Genomic DNA, 25,872 nt, shown 5'->3' with positions numbered 1-25,872 from the left:
CTGTAAACTCCCTGTCATTTGTTATAAATAGTCCGATGATCATGTTGTAATGTGAACAAAGTCACTGGAGAGTCACAGCTGGTAGATTATAAAGTAGGCTTTTATTCAAACAAAACGAGATACTTTCTGAAGGAAGAGGCCTGCTTGACCCAATATTACATGACATTTTTATATGCTAAGTATCAAAGGACAATTCTATAGTTACAAAGTGTCTACAATGCTTCCTTTGAATTACATATAGTTTTTGCACCTCCTTCTTTGCACCCACAATCCAGGAAATCAGAATGAACGTTAGCCAGCATTGTCTGGTTTTTCAATTACCTACAATCCGCAGCTCTAAGAACCAATTGTCCAGGACTGCATTTAAGCTTAATCTACAATCCATGTTCAGTCCTAAAGATTAATTGCTGAAGTTAATATTTTGCAATATCACATAATTCCAGAATACTCCCTGACAGATGGGAATGTGGGAAGAATGGAATTGTATGCATTGAATTAGTGCAGATGGGTGATTTGTGGTCAGAGCAGACTTGGTAGGCCTGTTTCAACATAGTTTGACTCTGTGACTATGAATTGAAATTCAGTTCTAAACACTCAGCTGATGTAAGGTATGAAAACCATTGATATTAATTTTAATTTTAATGAAGGTTTGCGCTCCCATGAAGTTAGTTAAAGTTAAAGTCTGTCCCAAGCCTTAGGGGCTCATCAGGCCAGTGCTTATATCGGTTTCTGTGGTGTGGTCCCATTAAGGTGAATAAGTCATAAAAGCGATGAGCTAGCTTTGGCTGGTGCAAAGTTAAAAGGCAGATACAAAATTCAGCCTAGAACACATCTATGCCTACACTGCAACTAACCCACGATTCTCTACAAAACAGCTGCTTGGCCATGAATACAATGTGACCCATTATCGATTGGGTGATGAGCAATGGAAAAGCACAGTGAAATCTCGCTGCTCTACTGTGAATGGTACTAGAGGACTTCCAACGTCAACTGGAGCAACTTTACAAAACAGTCATTATGTTATAGATGCGTATTGACAGACCCGAGCATTTATAAATACTTTGAGTCACAGAGTCATAGGAAAGTACAGTTTAGAAGCAGGCCCTTTGGCCCATCTAGTACATGCTGAACATCGAACTGTACCGGGATCATAGACCTCCATACCCCTCCCACCCATGTACTTATCCAAACTTCCCTTAAACGTTAAATCAAGCTCACTTGGACCACTTGTGCTGACAGCTCATTCCACACACTCGCGACACTCTCATGACCCTCTCATGAAAATGTAAAATAATTACACAAGTTATTATCTAAAGATAAAAGATTATAGGTTAGCTTTAGTTGTCACATGTACGTCAAAACATACAGTGAAATGCATCATTTGCATCAAATCAAATCAACAAGGTTTGTTCAGGTGTTTCTATGCTTCCAGTGCCAACATAGCATGTCTTCAACTTGCTAACCCTAACCTGTAAGTCTTTGGACTGTTGGTGCAAACTGGAGCACTGAGAAAGAAACCCAAATGATCATAAGACAAACATGCAAACTTCTTACAGACAGCAATGGAAAATGAATCCCAATTTTACACCTGCTGCTGCAACAGTGTTACGCTAACCAATATGCTACCGTGCCTCCTTCCAAATAAAATGCATTCAGCAATATCCAGTGTCCTCCAGGTTCAGGGCTAACAACCCTGACTGTTAAGACAACATTGTTAAGGAAACAGCAATGAAGAATCCTTCCATATCTGAGTGCAAAGGTATTCCTGCGTCTCCACCAGGGACTTGCATGACTGACAGTAGTGAAAACTGAGAGGAAGCTGCTGACACAATGAAGGAAGCCCTGAACACCACCAGAGATGGAGGACCTTTATTGCTGTCCAAATAACCAGTGGCTTAACATGCAGGGACCAGGACCAAAATCCAGAGAGGTGCATAAAATAAAGGTATCTAACTTTAGCAAAGTGAAATATAAAATGGTCACACATGTCATCAAGGAAAAACATCCATATAACTTTGTATCTTTAAAGTAAGGTTACTCCAGTGAAATACTGGGTTGTTTGTAATGTGCATGTATTTCAATTTCTGTACATATCTTTCAAAGTTAATTCATTATATATTTGCTTTAAGTTTCCACTGATTAAGACATGCCAAAACTTTATTTGTAATTTTGCATTAACTGTATTTATTTTTTTAAATGAGATTTACTAGCAATCTATGACTTAGTTATTTACCAGATTCCAACATCATGAATGCCTACGTTCCATGATGTTTCCATCACAGCAAAGCACTGCCTGGTGTTATGTAGAGGTGGATACAATGATGACATTTTAAAAGGAATGTGGGTGTATGAAAAATGGAGGTTTGTGGGCTGTGTAGGAGGGATGGGTTTGATTGATCGTGGAGTAGGTTTATATAAGTCAGCACAATATCGTGGGCCGAAGCACCTGTACTGTGTTGGACTACTATGTTCTAAATGTTGTCCTTTGATGGTTGGGTTGAGTCGTTCTCCAATCTTGGCAATTTAATTGCAAACATTTCGTCACCATGCGAGGAGACATTGCCAGTACGCTGTTTTATATTCTTATCAATCAGTTGATTGGACATCAATTGGAAACTCAATTGTCCTTTGATTTTGGTTGTTTTAGTATGAGGTATGTTTGAAAAGCCATGGTTGGATTCAATTCTAAACCTAACCTAATTTTATTTTTATATCAGAGTTTGGCACATTTCTGTACAATCATTTACTTTTTATTTGTTTGTTGGTTTTTGGAGAATGTCACATTCATTACGTTCACTGTTAAGGACATGTCTAACTCAGGAAAACTAAGTGCATAGAGCTAACTTGGTAAATGTATTTGGTTCTACTTATGTTTGGGGTAGAGGTGCATCTAGTTTATTTGAGATCCAACCTGTAATAAATGCTTAAAATAATTAAAAATAATAACTCAAACTGTTGTAGGTCTACGTTAATATGCTCTGGCAGTTTTCATTGAATGAGATTAGAATGCAGCTGCTTTACGTCTGACACACACAAAATACTAGAGGCACTCAGAAAGTCCCTTCAGTCTCAGCCCAAAACATTGGCTGTTTATTTCCCTCCATGGATGCTGCCTGACCTGCTGAGTTCCTCCAGAATTTTGTGTATTGTTACTCATAATTTCTAGCATCTGCAGAATCTCTTGTGTCTCAGCTTTGTGTTCATCTGACCGATAAGACAAAAAGTGCCAAAGTAGAAACGCAGCCAACAAAATAATGTGGTGTACCCCCTATTTATATATGCAGTGCATTTCAGAATCAGAAGTGAATCAGGAATCATTGGCATAGGTCATAAAATGTGTTGTCTTTGCTGCAGCAGTACAATGCAATACAAGATAATAGAGAAAACGTGAATTACCGTAAATATATATTAAAGATTTAAGTTAAATAAGTAGCGCAAAAGCAAAAATGAAAAAAGTAACGAGGTAGTGTTCATGAGTTCAATGTCCATTCAGAAATGGGATGGCAGAGAAGCTGTTCATTGAGAACATTTCTTCAGGCTTCTGTACCTCCTTCCTTACGGTAGCATGAGAAGAGGGCGTGTCCTGGGTGATGGTGGTCGTTAATGACAGGCACCACCTTGTTGAGGGATCGCGCCTTAAGATGTCCTGGATGCTGGGTAGACCAGTGCCCATGTTGGAGCTGACTAAGTTTTCAACTCCTAATCGTTATGTAATTGGAATCTCCTGTATTTCAATGTTGTTTTCTCTGAGATAAAATGTAATTATAAAAAATATGTGACATCTGTGGCGGTTCCTATCACTGAAATTTTCCAACACCATAGTGAGTCAGTCTATGCTATTAAGGTTGCTCCTAATGTCTATTCAGAGAAGGCATCACAGAAATTCAAGAGATGCTGCTCCCAACTATAAATAAGAGCTGAGTTGCTATATTCTGCAGTATCAAGAACTCAAAAATTTCCTCTGCCAGCATATTTTATGAACATATTTTTGCAATAGTGCCAAAGTAAATGAATGAAATGGTACCGTGAAGAAGAAACAAGGTCCGAATCCCTGCCACACATCACCCATTGACCTTACCTGAGTGAGACCCCGACAGTGAAGTCAACAGCGATGCTTGCTGAGTAGGTCCATCGTAAACATCAACAACGTCATGAAGGGAAGTCTGAAAAAACACAAACTGGCCAAACACCACTGTCATGGGAACGAAGGTAGAGAGAAGAAAAGAAAGAAGAAAAAAATGTTTTACTTATTTAATTAGGCTAATGCTGCATAAAAGCTCATAAATCAAAAGCATATATCAATACAAGGCAACACCATCAAATAATGTTTGACAAGAATTGGCAGACCAATTGAATAACTACTTTGGTTCTGTCTTCACTAGGGAGGACATAAATAATCTTCCAGAAATAGTAAGGGACCGAGGGTCTAGTGAGATGGAGGAACTGAGGGAAATACATGTTTGTAGGGAAGTGGTGTTAGGTAAATTGAAGGGATTAAAGGCAGATAAATCCCCAGGGCCAGATGGTCTGCATCCCAGAGTGCTTAAGGAAGTAGCCCAAGAAATAGTGGATGCATTAGTGATAATTTTTCAAAACTCCTTAGATTCTGGATTAATTCCTGAGGATTGGAGGGTGGCTAATGTAACCTCACTTTTTAAAAAAGGAGGGAGAGAGAAACTGGGGAATTATAGACGGTTAGTCTGACATCGGTGGTGGGGAAAATGCTAGAGTCGGTTATCAAAGATGTGATAACAGCACATTTGGAAAGAGGTGAAATCATCGGACAAAGTCAGCATGGATTTGTGAAAGGAAAATCATGTCTGACGAATCTTATAGAATTGTTTGAAGATGTAACTAGTAGAGTGGATAGGGGAGAGCCAGTGGATGTGGTATATTTAGATTTTCTAAAGGCTTTTGACAAGGTCCCACACAGGAGATTAGTGTGCAAACTTAAAGCACACGGTATTGGGGGTATGGTATTGATGTGGATAGAGAATTGGTTGGCAGACAGGAAGCAAAGAGCAGGAGTAAACAGGACCTTTTCAGAATGGCAGGCAGTGACTAGTGGGGTACCGCAAGGCTCAGTGCTGGGACCCCAGTTGTTTACAATATATATTAATGATTTAGATGAGGTAATTAAATGCAGCATCTCCAAGTTTGCGGATGACACAAAGCTGGGCGGCGGTGTTAGCTGTGAGGAGGAAGCTAAGAGGATGCAGGGTGACTTGGATAGGTTAGGTGAGTGGGCAAATTCATGGCAGATGCAATTTAATGTGGATAAATGTGAGGTTATCCACTTTGGTTGCAAGAGCAGGAAAACAGATTATTATCTGAACAGTGGCCGATTAGGAAAAGGGGAGATGCAACGAGACTTGGGTGTCATTGTACACCAGTCATTGAAGGTGGGCATGCAGGTACAGCAGGCAGTGAAAAAGGCAAATGGTATGTTGGCATTCATAGCAAAAGGATTTGAGTACAGGAGCAGGGAGTTTCTACTGCAGTTGTACAAGGCCTTGTTGAGACCGCACCTAGAATATTGTGTGCAGTTTTGGTCCCCTAATCTGAGGAAAAACATTCTTGCCATAGAGGGAGTACAGAGAAGGTTCACCAGATTGATTCCTGGGATGGCAGGACTTTCATATGAAGAAAGACTGGATTGACTAGGCTTATACTCACTGGAATTTAGAAGATTGAGAGGGGATCTTATTGAAACGTATAAAATTCTAAAGGGATTGGACAGGCTAGATGCAGGAAGATTGTTTCCGATGTTGGGGAAGTCCAGAACGAGGGGTCACAGTTTAAGGATAAAGTGGAAGCCTTTTAGGACCGAGATGAGGAAAAACTTCTTCACACAGAGAGTGGTGAATCTGTGGAATTCTCTGCCACAGGAAACAGTTGAGGCCGGTTCATTGGCTATATTTAAGAGGAAGTTAGATATGGCCCTTGTGGCTAAAGGGATCAGGGGGTATGGAGAGAAAGCAGGTACAGGGTTCTGAGTTGGATGATCAGCCATGATCATACTGAATGGCGGTGCAGGCTCAAAGGGCCGAAGGGCCTACTCCTGCACCTATTTTCTATGTTTCTATATTTCTATGAGAAACAATAGTTGCCATTTATCCTGAAATTGATGTTCTGCAGCCTGTGGAGCAAATCCATGGCAATTAGGGGCTAGGATTATCACAAAACTGAGAAAGTAATACAGAATGAAGACTTCAAAGATTCAATATTCAAAATACATTTATTATCAAAGTATGTATGCAGTATAGAACCCTGAAATTCATCTTCCTTCAGAGAGCCACAAAACAAAGGAACACCATGGAATCCTTTCAAAGAAAGCATTAAACATCCAGCGTGCAAAAAATCAACAAATCACACAAAGGGCCAAAAAATGAGTGAAATACACACAGAATTTGAAGAATCAAAATGCAGAGCTCTTGAAACAGTCCAGGAATGTTCAGTTTCGTTCAGTTCAGTTCAATTTACTTTGATTTTATAGAAGTTCTTGGATTCATAAGCATTCACTCTGGGTTTTTTTTGCTCAAAATATGTCATCTTTGAATTAATTACTGTTTCCATGATAGAATGTGCACTTTAAAAGTGAGGAAAGCAATTAATAGGGACATTATTTGTAAGGAACCTTATGGGAACAACAGTAGGAATATAGGCCCCATTCCAGAGAACTTACCTCTGCATAAGATAAAGAAGGCAATAGATTGTTAATATGTATGGTCAGAAGAAGTGGTTAGGAATAATAGACATGTTAAGTACAAATGACCGCTGAGGAGATTGGTTAATAATTGAGTATTTATTGATTAAATCAATAGGATGCTTTTTATCAGACCACAAGAGACAAGGGGCCAACGTGTATTGAGGAAGATTTATTATTTTTAACCTGCTAAAAAAATATTAAATTGAATGTAAGTCATCCAATTTGGGCCCAAAAAGAAACAATCTGAATACTTTTGAAATAGCAGTAACACTTGGAATAAGAGTGGCCTGAAGGACACAAAAGGCCATATTTCGATTAAAGGAGCAAACACGAGGAAATCTGCAGCTGCTGGAAGTTCAAACAACAACACACACAAAATGCTGGTGGAAGGGTCTCGGCCCGAAATGTCGACAGCGTTTCTCCCATATTTCGATTTAGATCACCAAATATGTAAGCCATGCATAAAATAATTACAGAAGCCCTTGTGTTCTAAGCCTAAAACAAATACTAAAAAAAATACTAAACTCTTGGGTTCTAATCATTTCTAACTTGAGGGCTAGAATATATAGAACCCTTGCTCAGCCAGAGCTGGATAATACACCATCAATTATTCTTAGGAAGGAATACAGTACAGATTCACCTTGTGTTTTCAAGGCTTTAATAATGTATTTATTTATTTATTTATTGAGATACAGTGCAGAATAGGCCCTTTTGGGCCTTCGAGCCATGCCACCCAGCAACTCCCAATTTCATCCCAGCCGAATCACAGGACAACTTACAATGACCAACCAACCTACCAAATGGCATGTCTTTGGAGTGTGAGAGGAAACCCACGTGGTCACAGAGAGAACACACCAACTCCTTACTGGAAGGGCCGGGAATTGAACCTAGGTCACTTGTACTGTTCGGCGTTGTGCTAACTACTACACTACCGTGCAGCCCCAACAACAACAGATTACACTAACTCATATTCCCTGAAATATGTAAACTTCAAGGAGTGTTTTGATAAAGTTTGTTGGAGGTTTTGAAAGGAATTAATAATGTACGCAGAGTTAAACCTTTCCACCTGGCGAGCATGTCCAGAATGAAGGAATATAACCATGTAGTCTAAGATAGGCTATCTGGAGGAAGTATAGGAAGCTTTCTTCTTGTAAAATATGGAATGTTATCCCATAGGAGAAACAACAATAACTGCTAGTTATTGTTGGTTATAGCCAGGGGTGGCTACGGGGGACAAGCTCCCACTACCTTTTAAATGCTCCCAATGGCATTCGCCCCAAGTAGCCTCTGACAACCACATCCAGCTCCTGGCCTTCGTGTGTGGCTTAGCTACTAAGCCCTGCAGAACCATTTCTACTGACAGAAGAAGGTGCGAAGACTTGTTACTTGCACCTAAAAACCAGGCACTTCAGGCGGATGGGCCTTGTCAGCCCTGGTTGATAGCTCACCTAAGAGAAGGAAAACTCTGACCTCAAACCTCTACTACCTTGCGGCTATACCCACTCATGGGGAAGGCTTCGGGAGTAAGCACTGAGGGAAAAATCCAGACCTGGGGCCCCTAAGGCAGAACTCCACTGAGTTTAATGTTGACTGGCAACTCCTGCAATACTGCTGGTACCAAACTGCATCAATCCCTGCCATTCCTTGGGTTCATCAGTTGCATTGAAATGGGGAGTTTGCCACATGGGCAATAGCTTGCTCACCATATCATACTGCAGAGGGCAATTACTAGACAGCTAGGACGTAATATCCACGGTTGACTCTGTCCTCATTCACTCACTCACTCAGTTAGATATGGTAATGTTAAATATGGACCAACATTGATCACGTATAAGATGCAGCCTTGATCTCACTTACTGGAGAAAAGGGACAGAATATCCAAAACCTAGTTCAAACCCTGGAGTACAAAGTCCATGTTAACTTGGCAATACCTCAATGGTAGTGGTGGCTATTACATTAGGGATACTTAAGAGACTATTAGATAGGCACACGGATGTAAGTAAAATGGAAGGTTATGAGCTGTGTAGGAGTGAAGAATTAATGGTGGAGTAGGGTTATATAGATCAGCACATCATGGGCCGAAGGGCTGTATTGACCTGTATTATTCCAAGCTCTATGTTTTAAATTGTACATAACTCATCCTAGTGTTCTGTGTAATGCTGAGTCTTTATAAAGCACTGGTGAGACCTCACTTGGAGTACTATAAGCAGTGTGGGCCTCTTATCTAAGAAAGGATGCGCTGACATTGGAGAGGGTACAAAGAGGTTCACAGAAATGATTCAGAGATTGAAAGACTTGTCATATGAGGAGTGTTTGATGGCTCTGGGCCTCTACTCATTGGAATGCAGAAGAATGAGGGGTGACCTCATTGAAACCAATCGAATGGTGAACAGCCTCAATAGAGTAGATGTGGAGTGGAGGTCTCCTAAGACCAGAGGACACAGATTCAGAATAGAGGGCCATCCTTTTAGAATGGAGATGAGGAGGAATTTCTTTAGCCAGAGAGTGTCAATCAGTGGAACTTGTTGTTACAGGCGACCGTGGAGGCCAAGTCTTTATCTTTATTTAAGGCAGAGGTTGATGGATTCTTGATTAGTCAGGGCAGACAGGTGTACAGGGAGAAGGCAGGAGATTGGGGCTGAGAGAGCAATAGATCAGCCATGATGAGATGGTGGAGCAGAATCAATGGACTAAATGGCCTAATTCTGCTCCTATATCTTATGGTCTATGGTGTATCATGTGCGACGTGACAAAAATATCATTTTATTTAAAGAAAAAAGTTACAGGATAAATAATCAGTCCTGATAGAAAGTCCTGGCCCAAAACAATGACTGCTTATTTATCTCCATAGATGCTGCCTGACCTCCACCATTTTGTGTGTTTTGACCTGGATTTTCAGCACCTGCAGAATCTCTTATGTTTAGGATAAGTGAAATTGCCTCTAACTTTGCAAATTTATACAAACTTTCATTTTTTTTTTAAGATAGAACTTCTCATATTGATGACATTGAACAAAATGCCGATGTGAAAGACTTGTGTTCTGGTCAAAAAATGATGAGAGTATGCAATCTTGTACTTAGTTGGTGGAGGGGGCACAGTGAATGACAGAAAGATGGGAGATAAAGTATGTGGGTCAAATTCTTGCCTCAAATAATAGATAAGGCATTTATCGGAGCCAGTTTGGAAGTAAAGTTATGAACTCACTTCTTCAGTTTCAAACAATTTTAAAACCAATGGAGTGTTCCTTAAACTGTATTTTAACAAAAGACAAACTCTAAGGTCCATGTTTAAGGCATTTCAACACATTTAAAACGCTGGAGGAACACAGCAGTTCAGGCAGCATCTATACAAATGACTAATAGTTAATGCTTTGGGCACTTCTTTTCAGTACTGAAAAGGCAGGGGAAAGACTCCAGAATACAAAGGTGAGGAGAGGGACAGGAGGATAGTTAAAAGCTGATAGGTGATGCCAGGTGGGTAATAAAGGTAAAGGGCTGGAGAGGAAGGAATCTGATAGGAGAGGAGAGTGGACCATAGGGAAAAGGGAAAGAGAAGGGGACACAGGGGAGGTGATAGGCAGGTGAGAAGAGGTAAGGGGCCAGAATGGAAAATAGAAGAAGTGGGGAGAGGGAGAAATCGATATTCATGTGAATAGTTTGGAGGCTACCCAGATGGAATAAAAAGTGTTGCTCCTCCACCCTGAGGGTGGCCTCATCTTGGCACATAAGGAGGCTGTGGGCTGACAGGTCAGAAAGGGGATGGGAATCAAAATTAAAATATTTGGGCACTGAGAATTTCTGCTTTTGGCGGCTGGACTAGAGGGTTGGTGGTCCTATTTCACCATTTTTATCTTGCTTCTGATTTCTGTTACCATGACAACTGTGTAATAGGGCATGCTACATGTTTAGAAATTTTCAGATATTCATGCATGATCAGATTTCTGGTCCTACACTGGAAAAAGGAAAATAATTTGTATCAAACCACCAGCAATGCATTAGTGCCAAATTTTGAAATGAATTTTAAGAAAACACTGAGTTCTCATTACTTTAAATGAAAAAAAACTGTGTACTAATCTTGAAAATGGAAGAGAAAATGACAAAAGAGAAGAAACAGAGATGAAGTAAGAGTCATTCCTGAGGAAAGCCTGAGAAAACTGTATACTTTAATGGGAACTGTTTTTTTTTAATTCCTTTGGCAGTCATTTCTCTCACCTGACTGCACTCCCTAATACAGGTTGAGTATCTCTGATCCGAAATGCTTGGGGTTTTGGATTTCAGAATTTTTTCAGATTTTGGAATATATAATGAGATAGCTTGGGATCACCATCATTTTCTGTTATTGATTATTGATACCCTGTATGTTCTTGCTATTTTGTGTGTGCTGGGACTAGACCTCAAGCTGAAGTGTCGCCTGTTTACATCAGCCGAGGAGACGGTGGTGGTGTGGCACGGCATCTGGACCGGAGTTCGTGCTGCCCCCCAGTGTTCACTCAGCAGAAGACAAGCTATACTGTGGTTGACTGCAAATTTCGGCAGCATTGATGGCTCGAGTATGGACTTTTTTTTTTACTGTGTAGCTTTATCTTACTGATACCTTTATGTGCTTGCTATTTTGTATGTGTTCTGTGTGCTTTGTGCTGTGTGTGACTGTTGGTACTGCGTTGTGCACGTTGGCCCTGGAGTAAAGCTGTTTGTTTAGGCTGTATTCATGTATGGTTGAATGACAATTAAACTTGAATTGAATTTAATTGAAGTTTTTGTCTTACACTTGCTCATCACAATCTGTACTTAACAGTAAAAATTATTACATATAATGAAAATATGATGTGTGAAGGGTAACAAAAGCAGTACAGAGCATTGGGAGAATACCTGAATCAGCTGTTGTACAACAACATGTTTTCAGTCTCCACCTGTGATGCTATGTTTTGATTAAAAGGTTATAAAACACTGTATTTATACGTTACTTTATTTAGGTTTTACGTAAGGTATAAAAACAATCAGCATCACAGACTTCTACTTCTGTTGGATTTTCATCATTAGCAGACACTTAAAAAATGTAACACTGTGCCTTTTCTTAAATTTCTGCATCCAGCCTGCTGAATATTCACAATTACCTTCAATTTTCAGTTAGTTTCATGATCAGCATACAGTTAAGTGTCATATGTTCACTCAAACACTGTTGATGCACAACCCAGATCTTTATTTTCTGCTTTATGTAATGTATTCCTATTTTTCATTAACTTCTGGTTCATTACATTGGTGAGGTCACTTCTCAGAACTGCCTGTTGCGCGCAAACACCAGCACGTCACCAGGGAAGCTTCTTAGCATCTTGTAAAATTTTCCATTTGTGACATAATGTCAACGCTAAAAAAAAAATGTGGATTTTCCAGTATCTGGAAAATGAGTTTCCAGTAGAAGTGGTAGAGGCAGGTTCAGTATTATCATTTAAAGCAAAATTGGATAGGTATATGGACAGGAAAGGAATGGAGGGTCATGGGCAGAGTGTGGGTCAGTGGGACTAGGTGACAGTAAGCGTTCGGCATGGACTAGAAGGGCCGAGATGGCCTGTTTCCGTGCTGTAATTGTTATATGGTTATATTTTGGAGATTTTCAGATTTTGGAATTTCGGATAAGGTACTCAACAGTATACCCTCAGTGGGCACTTTATGAAGTACCTCTAATATCTAATAGTGTCCACTGAATGCATGTTCATGTCCTTCTGTTGCTGCTGACCATCAGGTTTAACATGTTGTGCATTCAGGGGTGCTCTTCTCCACATCATTACCGTAATACGTGGTTATTCGAATTACTGCCGCCTTCCTATCAGCTTGAACCAGTCTGGCCATTCTCATTGAGAAGATGATTTTGTCTACAGAATTGCTGCTCACTGGATGCTTTTTAAAAATTTTTTTGCACCATTCTCTGTAAACTCTGGGGACCGCTGTATGTGAAAATCCAAGGAGATCAGCAGTTTCTAAGATACTCAGACAACCCAATCTGGCACTAACAATCATTCCATAGTCAAGGTCACTTAGGTCACACTTCTTCCTCATTCTGGTGTTTGGTCTGAACAACAGCTGAAGCTCTTGACCACGTCTTCATGCTTTTATCCACTGAGTTACTGCCACATGATTGGCTGATTAGGTATTTGCATTAACGAGCAGATGTACAGGTGTACCTAACAAAGTGGCCACTGATTGTTGATTGAGGCAGCAAACTTATAGTTTCTTTCTGCAATGTACAGTATATTTCGTCATTAATATGCAGTTTATGTGATAACATTGTCTGCCTGTCACAGAATGAAAGAGTGCTTACTTGATCAAAGATTGTCTTGTTCAATTGCATGCAAAGTAAACTCTTGTTGCATATTATGGATAATGTTTTCAACATGTTGCATTGCATTAATCAGTTCCCAGATTATACAGAGTGATAAATTGATATTTCTCACTTGCTTACTTAAGGATGACAAACACCTACCTGCACAGTTTGTTATGGTAGCTGCCTAAATCTGCACTTGCTGGAAAAGATAAGAAACTGAGGTTGCTGTGTAAAGGAGTGTTGGCCCTGCATCTGCTACTTATTCATGGAAAGCTGCCATTAGAAAGATCAGATCTGATTATCACCTAATTTTGGCTTTGGCTCGGGTCTTGGAGAATAGAAATAACCCAGCGAGGAGGTCTCCAAAATATCAGAAGCAGATTATGAACTCAAAGAGGAGTAGGATTCTGTTAGGTCCACAAAAATAAATTTCTCAAGGTATTCTCAGAACTAATGGTTTCTTTAAGGACCGGGTAGATTCAGGATTATTACCCTTCAACCATCAAGCTCTTGAATCAGTGTGGATATCTTCACTCACTTCAACCCTGGACTGATTCTACAACCTGTGGATTCACTTTCAAGGACAGATGTTCTCAGTATTATTTATTTTCTTACTTTTATTATAAGATTTTTGCATTTGCACAGGATTCTCTTCTTTTATATATTGGTTGATGTCAGCCTTGGTTTTTGTGTAGTTTTTCACTGATTCTGTTGTATTTTGTTGTTCTACTCTGAACGTCTTCAGGAGAATGGTGACATATACATAATAAATGATAATAAATTTACTTTTAACTTTGCTGGTTAAACTGATCAAAATCCTGTGCAACTCAGTGGAACAACCTCATCCCTTTGTGCCATTTAGCAAAGAGTAGGGGTTCCATGGACCCCTCGGTTAACGGTAGGGGTCCATGGCATAAAAAAGATGGGGAAGCCCTGGCCCAGACAGAGCCTACAGTCAGCATAAGACATGCTTTGCGCACTTATGAATAAGATTTTTTAGAGGCATGTGCACCTCTAGATTGAACTGGACACCACAAGTTTTAATACAGAAATCAGGGAATGAATATCTATTTGAAAGACAAAACTTAGAGCTGCAACTGAAATTGCTCCACCTCAAACTCCAGTAATAAATTCTGTTCATGTGTAGTTGACTTAGCATGGATTGAATTATCCTCCTCCACATATCACATACTGATACATGGCAGAAAACTCAATTTCGAGCACAGAAGAGTCTGCATGAAGGACAGGAAGTATAATGGAATTGGCGAGGTTTCTTGAGTGATAAAGAATTAGATCATTTCAGTGTTGAGAAAGGGTATGAAAAGAGTACAATAAAGGTAAGCAGGAAAAAGATGTTACAGATACAACTACTAAATAGGAGAGGAAAGTGACCAAGGCATAGGAGCCGAATCAGGCCATTCGGCCCATTGAATCTACACTACCATTTCGTCATGGAGATTTATTATCCATCTCAACCCCAATCTTCTGCCATCTAACTAATCAAAAAACAAGCAGCCTCTACTTAATTGCCCTTCACAGCCATCTGAGGCAATGAATTCCACTGATTCAGCACTATCTGGCTAAAGAAATTCTTTCTCATCACTATTCTAAAGGGACATCCTTTTATCCTTCGGCTGTTCCCTCTGGTCCTAGACTCCTGGTCTCTGAAACATGCTCCTCATGAACATTCTGTCTCAGCCTTTCACTGGTTGGGTTGAGTTGTCCTCTAATCTTCGTAATTTACTTGCAAATGTTTCATCACCATGCGAGGAGACTCTGACAGTGTCCTTTTGATTGTGGTGTCTCCTGTGAATGCTTGGCCTTATATAATTTTCAATCAGTTAATTCAATGTCATTTCGGAAACTCAGTTGTGAGGTGGAGAGGAAATTTTGTTGCTGATTGGCTGCGTGGTGACCTTCATTGTGGTCTGGAATTTTGCCCACGTTGGCTCGTAAATAGGATGTTTTTGGTTATGGAATTGTTCGCAGAAAAACACTCTTCCAGGGATTCTCTTGTCTGATGTCTGTTTGCTTGCTGCATGACTTTCACTTACGACCAATCGAATTTGTGTCCCTCTCAATCTTCATGAGTAGAGACTAGGGAGAGTTGGGCATTGCACTTTACAGCCAGATGGTATTTATGAATTCTTGTAGATAGTTTTCTCCCACTTTGGCTGACGGAATACTTGCTGCAGTTCCCCTGATGGATTTTGTAGACAACATTGGTCTTGTCTAATAGCTTGGTTCATTCCTTTAGTCTGCAAAGTACTCTCCTCAATGTTGCTGTTTGTCTTGTGTACAAATGAAATTCTATGGTCTTGGAGAAGTGGGGCTGTCAATTCCAAGATATTTATTATACCAATAAATATTTCAATATTTGGCAGGTTTCAATGAGACACACTCCACTAAATGTAGTATCAGACAGAGATATAAAGGTTCTAGAAATGGTTTAGATTGATTACCATGTATTAAGTGAGTTTTCATGTGTGTGTTTATTCATGAATGATTCTACAGTAAAGTAGTGAATAGTGTTCAAATAGGAATTTAATGTTGCTTATTCCTTTTAAGAGGTAACAGCCCTACTTATCAAAAAGAACAGCAAATAAATTTAATAAAATGATAAGTAACATGCAAAAACGCAAAAAGAAATTGCGGATCCTCACAAGATGAGAAACAAATTACATCTCAAGTTTAACAAAACAGACAGAAGATAAATGAGGTAACTAAACTAATACCAAAAATAGTATTGGGTTTAGAAAGATCAGAATCAGAATCAGGTTTATTATCACCGACATGTGCCGTGAAATTTGATTCAAGCTTTCAAAACTGAAAGGATTTAGAGTTTATAGAGAGAAAGTACCTCCGAACTGTGGAGCCCATGGCCAGACAACGCAGTTGAAAAAATTAGATCTAGGCCTACCAGAATCTATCCTTCCACAGAATAGAAAATTGGTTCACACTTTTATAAACAGGAATTTTATTGGAATAATCGTTAACTTGAGATTTATGGATTTGTGATAATCAAAGATTTTAAGAGATGCTGGGAAAAGGTAGTTATATAAAGTTAACGCATGGATAAGCATCATTCAATAAAGTTCGCAGAATATCAACTTTATGTTTTTCTCATGCTGCATCTGAACCAACAACATAAACAATATTTCTTAAAGTGTTCTATGAATTCTAAGTTATCCAAATTCAAAGTTCAAAGTAGATTTATTATCAAGGTATGTACAGTATAAATTATACAACCTTGAGATTGTCTCCTTACCAGTAGCCTCAAAACAAGAACCCATTAAAGAAGACTGACTATCACCCATTGCACAGCGAGAGAAAATAAAAGAAGAATCGTGTAAGCAATAAAAACAAGCAACAGCATGCAGAACTAAACTGTCTCCAGACTAAACTAAACACGAAGCCTGGAGCAGGCCCAAAGCCTCAGCCTCAGTTCATCACGGAGCCCAGAGCAGTCGGAGCAGGCCATGGCCTTGGCCTCAGTGCAGTGCAGAGCAGAGTAGCGAGTATAGCCAGCTTGACCTTCACCTCCAGTCCCAACACTCAGCCTTTTCAATCCATCCTTCCCGATGTTTAAATTATCCAAGCTCCAGGTTGTCCCCCACACTAAGGCCTGGGCCCTGTCACATCGACATGCTCTGGGCCTGGAGCCCACCGCCCATAACCAACCTTTCCAAAGCGGCCCGGCACTTAGATCGATCGAACCTCGCTCTCAGTTTAGGTGGACGGGCTCTGAAATGCCTGCCTCCACTTCGCATACCCCAACTCTGTTTCAAACGTGCCTTAACCTCACTCGGACCACTTCTCGACTTCTATAATATATTGCCTCAACTCGTCAGCAGGCTTTTGATGTTCCATTTAATGCCCTTATTTGCGTAGCAAGTGAAATGTGGACTTGAGATACATTAAACTGAAAACACATTTTCCTAACTGGTAGCTGAACTGTGGTCCCTCCACCTCCGCTTTGTTCTACTTGATGATGTGCTTTGTAACCCAGAAGCAGTAATGTCCATGCATTGGTGTGAAGTCAAAGTTAAAAAAAAATATTGACTGGAGTTCTTTCTTAACCATGCTTCCAACTGAGGTTTCAGCACATTGTGAATTGGTATTGGACAACTTCTAGTGGTTTTTTACTGAACTGGCCTGCCAATATCTATGAAAAATGAAACTATATTATGGCACAAATGAAGAAATGCAAATATAAACAACATCATAAAAGTATGAAGGTATTTAAACAGTTACAGATTGCATATAAAATATTCCTCATTTTAGCTGTTCGAACTTTTAGGACTTGTGCCTGTGGTTCATCGGGCACCCTCGGAGACTAATCAGTATGGCTGGACTTAAGTGCAATCATGACAAACGTCCATAACCTAAAAGAAAATATATACCATCGATAACAAAATACAATGGAAACCTCAGGCAATTTACATAAAATTCACTCACCAAACTCTCTGGAGACAGTGATGGAATAAACACAATTGTGTCCAGTACTATAATTTCTGGGATAGTTTGGTGACAGCACTGTACCATCGGAACCTGAAGATCGACTTCCACATGGAGCTGAAAGATAAATTTGTATTTTATAAATACTAATAATATCTTAGGATTCACATTGGAGGAAAAACATTCTATGCAGCAAATTGCCGATAAGACTAGTTTCCCTTGAAAGCAAAATAAATTATATTCGGCCACTTGTTATTTTTCCACTTTTAGTCCCAATTTATTCTTCACTGCTTATTGCTATGTACTCTTACTGATAGGGTGGAGAACTCACACCAGTGGTGCTCTTCACAAACCATGCATAAATGTTGCAGTAAATTGCAAATTAATCCAGGTTGAAAATCCCAGAGCATTCCGGAGTTTGATTGTGCCATGCAGAAAGTAAGCCTTTTTTGAGTTTAATCAGAGCCATCCATGATTACGTTTCACCCTGAAAGTCTTAAATTGGAACTGAAGTGGCTCAAGGAAGGAATTAGACTTCATGATAACTTAGATTCAAAGTTCTATTGACTTGGCAGAATTGCATGGAAACGGATACAGTCGTTTAACTCCTACCGAACAGACAAGAAAGAGGTTAACACTATGGTACATCAGGAATATTTCCAAAATGACAGCAAGGCTGTTCTAACCACGTGCAATAATGGTAGCACACAAGCCCAATGTAACCATCAGAATACTCGTCTCGAGACCCAAAGATCCAACAGCCCACATAATATTCCAAATCCAAGGTGGAGACTGCCCTAAACACTATGTAGGAGAGAAGGGACGAAAATTATCCAAGAGACGACATGAACATCAACTAGCCATAAGAAGACACAATCCTCTGTCACTCATCTCAGTATATGAAGACCAAGAAAGACACAAGTTTGTCTGGAAAATTACAAACATACTGGCAGAGGCACAAAACAAGAAATCATGAGAATTCTTAGAGGCTTGGTTCTCAACAGAAGATTCTGTTAACAAGAATACTGAACTGGAAGCAATTTACAAACCTATGCGTCTGTGGATCAGGGCTGAGGGATGAGTCATGGACACCCAAGGAACCAGCACTCACCACGACCGATAACCAGGGATACAGGCCAGCGGAGGTCACTCAGGCTGGCCGGGAGCCAGTGGAGATTACCGCCCAACCAATCAGAGCAACTTGTCAGACCAATAAAAATGAGAGCTTTCCTCAGAAACAACACTCAATTGCGCATTGATGCTGTCACCTAGAATGGTGATGAAACGATTGTCACCCAACCTCCAGGCTTTGTCAACGACTTTACATACAGTCAACCTGAGCTACCAATCTTCTTTTGTATTTCAGTCTCCCAAAGCAACTTACTCAGCTTTATTTGAGACAATCAACTAAACACAGTCTGTGTCGGGCTAACAAGGGCTAACTTAGTAATAGTGCAGACTATTCACAGTTCTTGTTCTGTAAATTCAGGATCTAGAACTTGTTAACCAATTATTTGCAATACTCCATCTGCCCTACAGCAAAGAGACTTCAATGAAACTGTTAACAGGCAATTTTGTATTTTGTGTCATTTTCAAATACCTTCACGATCTGATTTTCTTTAACAAAATACTTACTGTCCAATTTCTCTTCAGCAGACCTCTAGTTCTGCCTTTGAATTCATCATCAGAGTTAATCCATCCTGGAACTGCCTGCCTAAACCTGTTTGATATTTAGCACTCTTTATTCTCTGTGTCCTTTTTCCTGATCTGGCCAGTGTTTGCATAGCTAAATGTAACATAGCTCTTACATAGCTAAATATCAACATCTCTTCTCCTCTTTACAACCTGCCCATCACTCCCTTTGGTTCCCCAGCTCCTTCTGCCGTCCTATCCTGTCAGATTTTTTTATTTAGCTTTTGCCTCTTCCACCTAACGTCATTTAGGTCTCGTATCATTCCCCTTCATTCTCCCTCCCCCACTCAAGTTTAAGTTTAGTTATCATTCAACCGTACATGAATGTAGCCAAACGGACGAGCGAATGCTCCGGAACCAAGGTGCAAAACACATCACCAAAAGCACACAACACACTGTACATAGCTCATAGCACAATTGGCTATGACAGCAGAAAGACATGCAGTCACACAAAGAAACAAATATACAGCCCAAGTCTCAGATTGGCATGGCCTGAAGATTGATGAAGTTATCCTGGACCAGCTTGTTCTTCCACTGAGCAAACACTGAAGAGCAGCACCAAGCCAACACTAGAGGACAGCACTGATGGGCATCTCCTCCCATGGGTGTCTGCAAGAAGCAACCCCGTGGCATGAGGGCCTAATCTTCTCCACAACCGAGGCAATGCAGCTTCCCCACTGCCAGTCTCAGCAGTGAACCGGACATGTAGTGTTCCACATTACCAATGTCCAACAGAAGCTTGAGATCACAATAAAAATGTCCAAGAGAGTAACTTGTATCACACACCAGAATGGTACACAAGTCCAGGCAATAACACAATGGTACACCGTAAGCACAGCTCCATCATTTACAAGCAATTTGCTGGTGGGATAGTCCTGCAGTACTTGATGATCCAGAAATCCAGCAGTGACTTGTGATCATAGAAAAGATGTAAAGGATGAACAATTAACTTGCATCTCCCTTCCCCTCTCACCTCGACTTATCCATTTCCTGCCAGCTTGTACTCCTCCCTATTCCCTTAACTTCTTAAACTGGCTTCTTCCCCCTTCCTTTCCAGTACTGATAAAGGGTCTCAGCCCATAACATTGACTCTTTATTCCCCTGCATAGATGCTGCCTGACTTGCTGAGTTAATTTGGTGGGGGGTTGCTCTGGATATCATTTTGTTTCAGTTGTACACATTCCTTTAAGTGTTCTGAGAAGCTTTTACTAAATTCAAAGGTCTACACAAAATGAAAGTTGCTCTTATGGAAAACATTTTAAGCCATTGAGCATGCCAACTCTGCTGCTAAGTGGAAACCCACAAGCCCCATGTGTCAAACCATCCGCTCACATGAGCAAATATGAACAATTGTTATGGAAGTCACTTAGTACTTCACACTTAGTGATAATAAGACCATAATGTCACAAGACCATAAGATACAGGAGCAGAATTAGACCATTCGGCCCATTGAGTCTGCTCTGTCATTTCATCAGTCTGATTCATTTTCCCTCTCAGCCCCAATCTCCTGCCTTCTCCCCTTGCTGTCACTTGTGGGCTTCCCCAGCATGTATAGTCATATAGAGAACGGCAGCACATAAACAGGCCCTTCTGTCCATTTAGGCCATGCTGAGGTATTATTCTAGCTCGCCCTATCAACCTGCACCCAGACCTCCATACCCCTCCCATTAATGTACTTATCCAAACATCACTTAAATATTGAAATTGAATGCACTACTTCTGCGGACAGCTCGTTCCAAACTCTCACAATGCTCTGAGTGGTGAAGTTCTCCATTGTGTTCCCCTTAAACATTTCACCTTTCACCCATTTCACTGTATGCTTTGACGCTGTAACCTACCTATGATCAATAAAGCTAATCTTTATCTCCTCAGTTACTCACTGCCCACTTTGCCGCTGACATTTAGGGCAGCAGTGAAGGTCCTCCATCTCTGCCTGTCCTTGGCAAAACCAATTTTGGTCTTGCTCTTGGCAGTGTTCAGGGCTTCCTTTACCACGTCAGTAGCTTCCTCTCGGTTTTCACTATTGTCAGGTATGCAAGTCCCGGGTGGAGAATAGGAATACACAGATATAGAAGGATTCTTCATTGCTTTTCCATAACCATTTTTTTACCAGTTCCCTGAGCTGAACCCCCGAACCTGGAGGACTAGAGGACCACTCTTAGTCTGGCCTGTACCCTTTGACCTGTTTGGCATGGGTGACCCTACCAAGGGTCAAAGCACAAGGCCCTGACTTCAGTCAGCAAAGCTCTCGGGATCATTGAGGTACTCAAGCCTCCAATTCACAACAAGGACGCTTTACCTCCTTAAGAGATTTTTTTTCTGCTCTTTGTTCCTGGGGCTGACTGTTAGCCACACACTTTCACAGACTACAATTATTTATCCTACAACATTCCAATTCCGCAAGGCATTCACAATTTTGTCCCATGAATAACACACTCAAAACTGCATTTTCTTTCTATTATTTTCTGATCCATCTTTTGAATTATACATCTCTGATCTCAAAGCATCCCAGCTGGTGGCGAAGCAATGAACTGCAGCAAGTCAAAGTGAGGTATAGAGATAAAACAGAGTTATGCTCTTCCATGCTCTTGGGACAGCTCTTGGGACAGCTCCTGAATAAACAGGCATTTTCAAAGATCTAGCATGAAATCAGCACCAGAAACTCTGTCAGGGTAGAGAACCTTTACTCAAAAGGTCTTTATCTCATTAAATGGTTGCGGAATAAATTGGGCACCATGGCAGCCTAGCGGTAAGTGCAACACTACTACAGCTCAGGGCCTTCCGGAGTTTGGAGTTCAATTCTAGCACCGCTCTGTAAGGAGTCTTTGTACGTCCTTCCTGTGGAATGCGAGGGTTTTCCCTGGGTGCTCCAGTTTCCTCCCACAGTCCAAAGAAGTACTGGCTGGGCTAAATAGTCCAATGATTAGGTTAGGGCTAACCAGGTTTGTTGGGGGTTGCCGGGGTGACATGGCTTGAAGGGTCAGAAGAACCTTCTCCCCACTGTATTGCTAAATAAAAAATTAAACAAAATGGTTTAAACACCCGATGATGCAGAGGAGTCCTGCCTCTAGTGCAATTCCAGCTGGGTCTGCTTTAGTTTAAATATTTAAACAGTCAGAATCCGAATCATATTTATTATCAGGGACTTAAATGACATGAATTTTGTTGTTTTGCAGCATCAGTACTACACAAAGACATAAAATTACTCTAAATTACAAAATAAATCAACTGTACTTTATTTGTACAGTAATTCACAACTACTCTCTTGAATCATACAGCCCAGATGTATTCTAATTTTTAGATATTATGAAGCATATCCAAATTGAGCCTTCGATCATGTCCTGTTGTAAATGCACTCTTAAGTTAAAAAAAAGTAATTGGTAAGCGTACTTTTACTTTTGTTGGTAATTTAGAAATGCTTTATACAACAAACCTAGCATATAATCTGTATCCATTACTCTGCTGTTCAGGCACTGGTGAAAGCCTTCAAGTTTTTGACATTATTCTCTTTTCAATGAGGCCAGATCCACTCCCACCCCAAAACGAAGGCAAGTGTAAATCAACTGACAGCAAATTGGGAAACACCTCCCAAACACGGGCGCCCAAGTTCCCTTCGAGACACATTTTAAGTGACATACAATAGACCATAAGATATAGGTGCAGAATTAGGCCATTTGGCCCATCGAGTCTGCTCCACCATTTCATCATGGCTGATCCATTTTCCCTCTCAGCCCCAATCTCCTGTCTTCTCCCTGCATCCCTTCATGCCCAGACTAATCTAGAATCTATCAGCCTCTGCCTTACATATACCCGGTGACTTGACCTCCACTGCCACCTGTAGCAAAGAATTCCAGAGATTCACCCCTCTCTGGCTAAAGAAGATCCTCCGTATCTCCGTTCTAAAAAGCTGCCCTTTTATTCTGAGTATGAGTCCTCTGGTCTTAGACTCCCCCACCACAGGAAACATCCTCTCAACATCCACTCTGTCAAGGTTTTCAAGGCATCTAGGTTTCAATGAGGTCCACCAAATCACACATTTCTTCTGAATTCCAGTGAGCAGAGGCCCAGAGCCATCAAACACTCCTCATGTGACAAGCCTTTCAATCCCAGAATTTTGTTTTAAAAGATGCTGAGGTGCATTGTTCCTTTCAAGCAAATCCCCTTGAAGGCCAGCAACTGTTGTTTGGGAGCAGTGCAAGCAGCTGGAGTCATTTTTAAAGAAAAATTTGCCCACGTGTCAGCAAAAGCTGTCTTTTTCAAAGAAGTGGGTTTTTCAGAGATCCAGATACTTGTAAATAGACTATAAGACGCAAAAAGATGAATGGAGGATCTCTAAATAATAGGTGACCTTAAGATCACTGAAGAATATTGCAACAAAAGATCTTTACTGTCTTTTGAAAGGGTTTCCTGTAGTTGTACTCACTCAAAAATTTTTTCAAACCCTGTCAGTTTTTCTCTTTCTGTATTTCCCTCTAATTCCTAGTATTTCAGTACACAATATAAATATTACCTGCCTACTCTTTCATTTTATTTTAATGGGACATAGAACAGTATGGCACAGTACAGGTCATTCAGCTCACTATGTTGTACTGACTATTTAACCTATTTTTCAATATAATCCTTCCCTCCCACATAGCCTTCTATTTTTCTCATCCATGTGCCTATCTAAGTCTCTTAAATGACCTCAACGTGTCTGCCTCCACCACGATACCTAGCAGTACGTTCCATGCACCCACTACTCTCTGCATAAAAAACCTACCTCTGATATCCCCCAAGTACTTTCCTCCAGTCACCTTAAAATTATGCCCCTGTGTGTTAACCATTTCCATCCTGGGGAAAGTCTCTGGCTGTCAACTCTTATCATCTTGTATAGTTCTATCAAGTCATGTTACAGGCAATTTTCTTACATTGCTTTGATACTGCAACTAGAATTAGTATTTTATTTTGTTTTAATTATATTTATCTCACTTTTAACATTTTTTTAATATCTGCTTCAATTGTTTCTACATGTTTCTGTCAAAGATATTTGAAAACTGTTGACAAAAGCTGTTGGAATGCTCTGGAGGTGGGAGGTTTACGAAGCTATGCCTGAGATCTAATTGCAGTATAAACCTACTCCACCTTGATAGATGCACTGGTTCAGATTGACCCCCTGGCCAGTGTGATTGACAGGTTAGAGCAGGGCTGGTTGCAGGATGACTTGGCCCTAATAAAAGGTTTCATTATTTTAGCTGGCCATACCAATGGGCATTTGGAGATATTGATTATTTTCCTTGGACATAAGATCATAAGACAAACTGTACATCAGCAGGTGTAGCGCTTCTTCCACTTGCAGGGACAAGTGCACAACGTTGATGACTGCACTGGTGCTACTTCCTGCACCCATGTTGAGATCGTCAATTTCATCAACTTTGCTTCCAACCTCCACCCTGCCCATAGATTCACTTGGTCCATTTTTGACACCTCTCTCTCCTTTCTCGATCTCTCTGTCTCCATCTCTGGAGACAAACTATCTACTGATAGATTTAATAAACCTACCAATTTCCTCAGCTATCTTAAACATAAACCTTCCTACCCTGTCTCCTATAAAAAAGTTTTTCTCAGTAAAAACTCATTTTCTCAGTTCCTTTGTCTCCACCGCATCTGTTTCCAGGATGTGGCTTTCCTTTCCAGGACAGCAGAGACGTTCCTCTTCTTCAAAGAACCTTCCTTCACCATTGGTGCTGCACTCAACTGCATCTCCTCCAGTTCCTGAGAATCCGCCTTCACCCCATCTCCCTGCTGTCTTAACAGGAAAGCCTTTTGTCCTCACCTACTGACATTTATCCCTGCAAGCGGAAGAAGTGCTACACCTGCCCATTCACCTAATCCCTCACTTCTATTCAAGGCACCACACAGTCCATCCACATGAGGCAACATTTCACCTGTGAATCTGCTGGAGTCGTCTTCAGTATCTGGTGGTCATGATGCAGCCTTCTCAATGTTGGTGAGACCCAATGTGGATTGGGGGATCACTTTGTCGAGCAGCTTTAATTCATTCACTAAAAGCAGGTTCCCCCGGCCAACTATTTTAATTCCAATCCCCATTCCTTACTTCCTCTACTATTGGTTGAAGAAGCTACACTTCATATTCCACCTGACTAGCCTCCAACCAATTGACATGAACATTGATTTCTCCAGCTTCCAGTAAACTTACCCCTTCTCCTTTCTTTCTTCTTCAATTTCCCTCCCTGTCCCTCATTCTTCCCACTTCTCTTCTCCTCACTGGCCTATTTTCTCATCCTGGGTCCCCTCCTCCTTCCCTTTCTTCCACTCTCCTCTTCTATAATTTTCCTTCTTCTCCAGACTTTTACCTTTCCCACCGTTCACCTCTCAGCTTCATGCTCATTCCCCTCGCCCACCTTCTAGCTGTTCTTTTTACCCTCCTCCCCACCTTCTTATTCTGTCTTCCTCCTCTGTCACTTCCAAGGGTTTCCGCCTGGAACATCGACTGTTTATTCATTTCCATTGCTGCTGACTGACCTGTTGCATTCTCTGTGTTTTGCACTGTTGTATCAAGTGATTAATTGAGTTACTGACGGCTTCCTGTCAGCTTGAAGCATCCTGATGATTCTCCTTTGGCCTATCTCATTAGCAAGGTGTTTTTGCCCAACAGAACTGCCACTTACTGGATAATTTTTGTCTTTCACTCTATA

General features: G+C 40.7%; 1 protein-coding gene across 1 annotated transcript in view; it reads right to left on the bottom strand.

The window, feature by feature from the left end:
- csmd3b (CUB and Sushi multiple domains 3b) overlaps positions 1-25,872 on the bottom strand; it is a 2,154,916-nt gene that overhangs the window by 248,333 nt on the left and 1,880,711 nt on the right. Inside the window, exons 31-32 of the mRNA XM_073038951.1 lie at positions 17,486-17,602; positions 4,079-4,192 (exon numbers count right to left, since the gene is read on the bottom strand). Of these exons, the coding sequence (XP_072895052.1) occupies positions 4,079-4,192; positions 17,486-17,602 (231 nt within the window). The remainder of the gene's footprint in view (positions 1-4,078; positions 4,193-17,485; positions 17,603-25,872) is intronic.

This window comes from Hemitrygon akajei, chromosome 1, assembly GCF_048418815.1.
Source record: "Hemitrygon akajei chromosome 1, sHemAka1.3, whole genome shotgun sequence".
NCBI lineage: Eukaryota > Metazoa > Chordata > Chondrichthyes > Myliobatiformes > Dasyatidae > Hemitrygon > Hemitrygon akajei.
The sequence above is the reverse complement of the archived record's forward strand: the minus strand, read 5'-3'. Positions and strand labels throughout refer to the sequence as shown.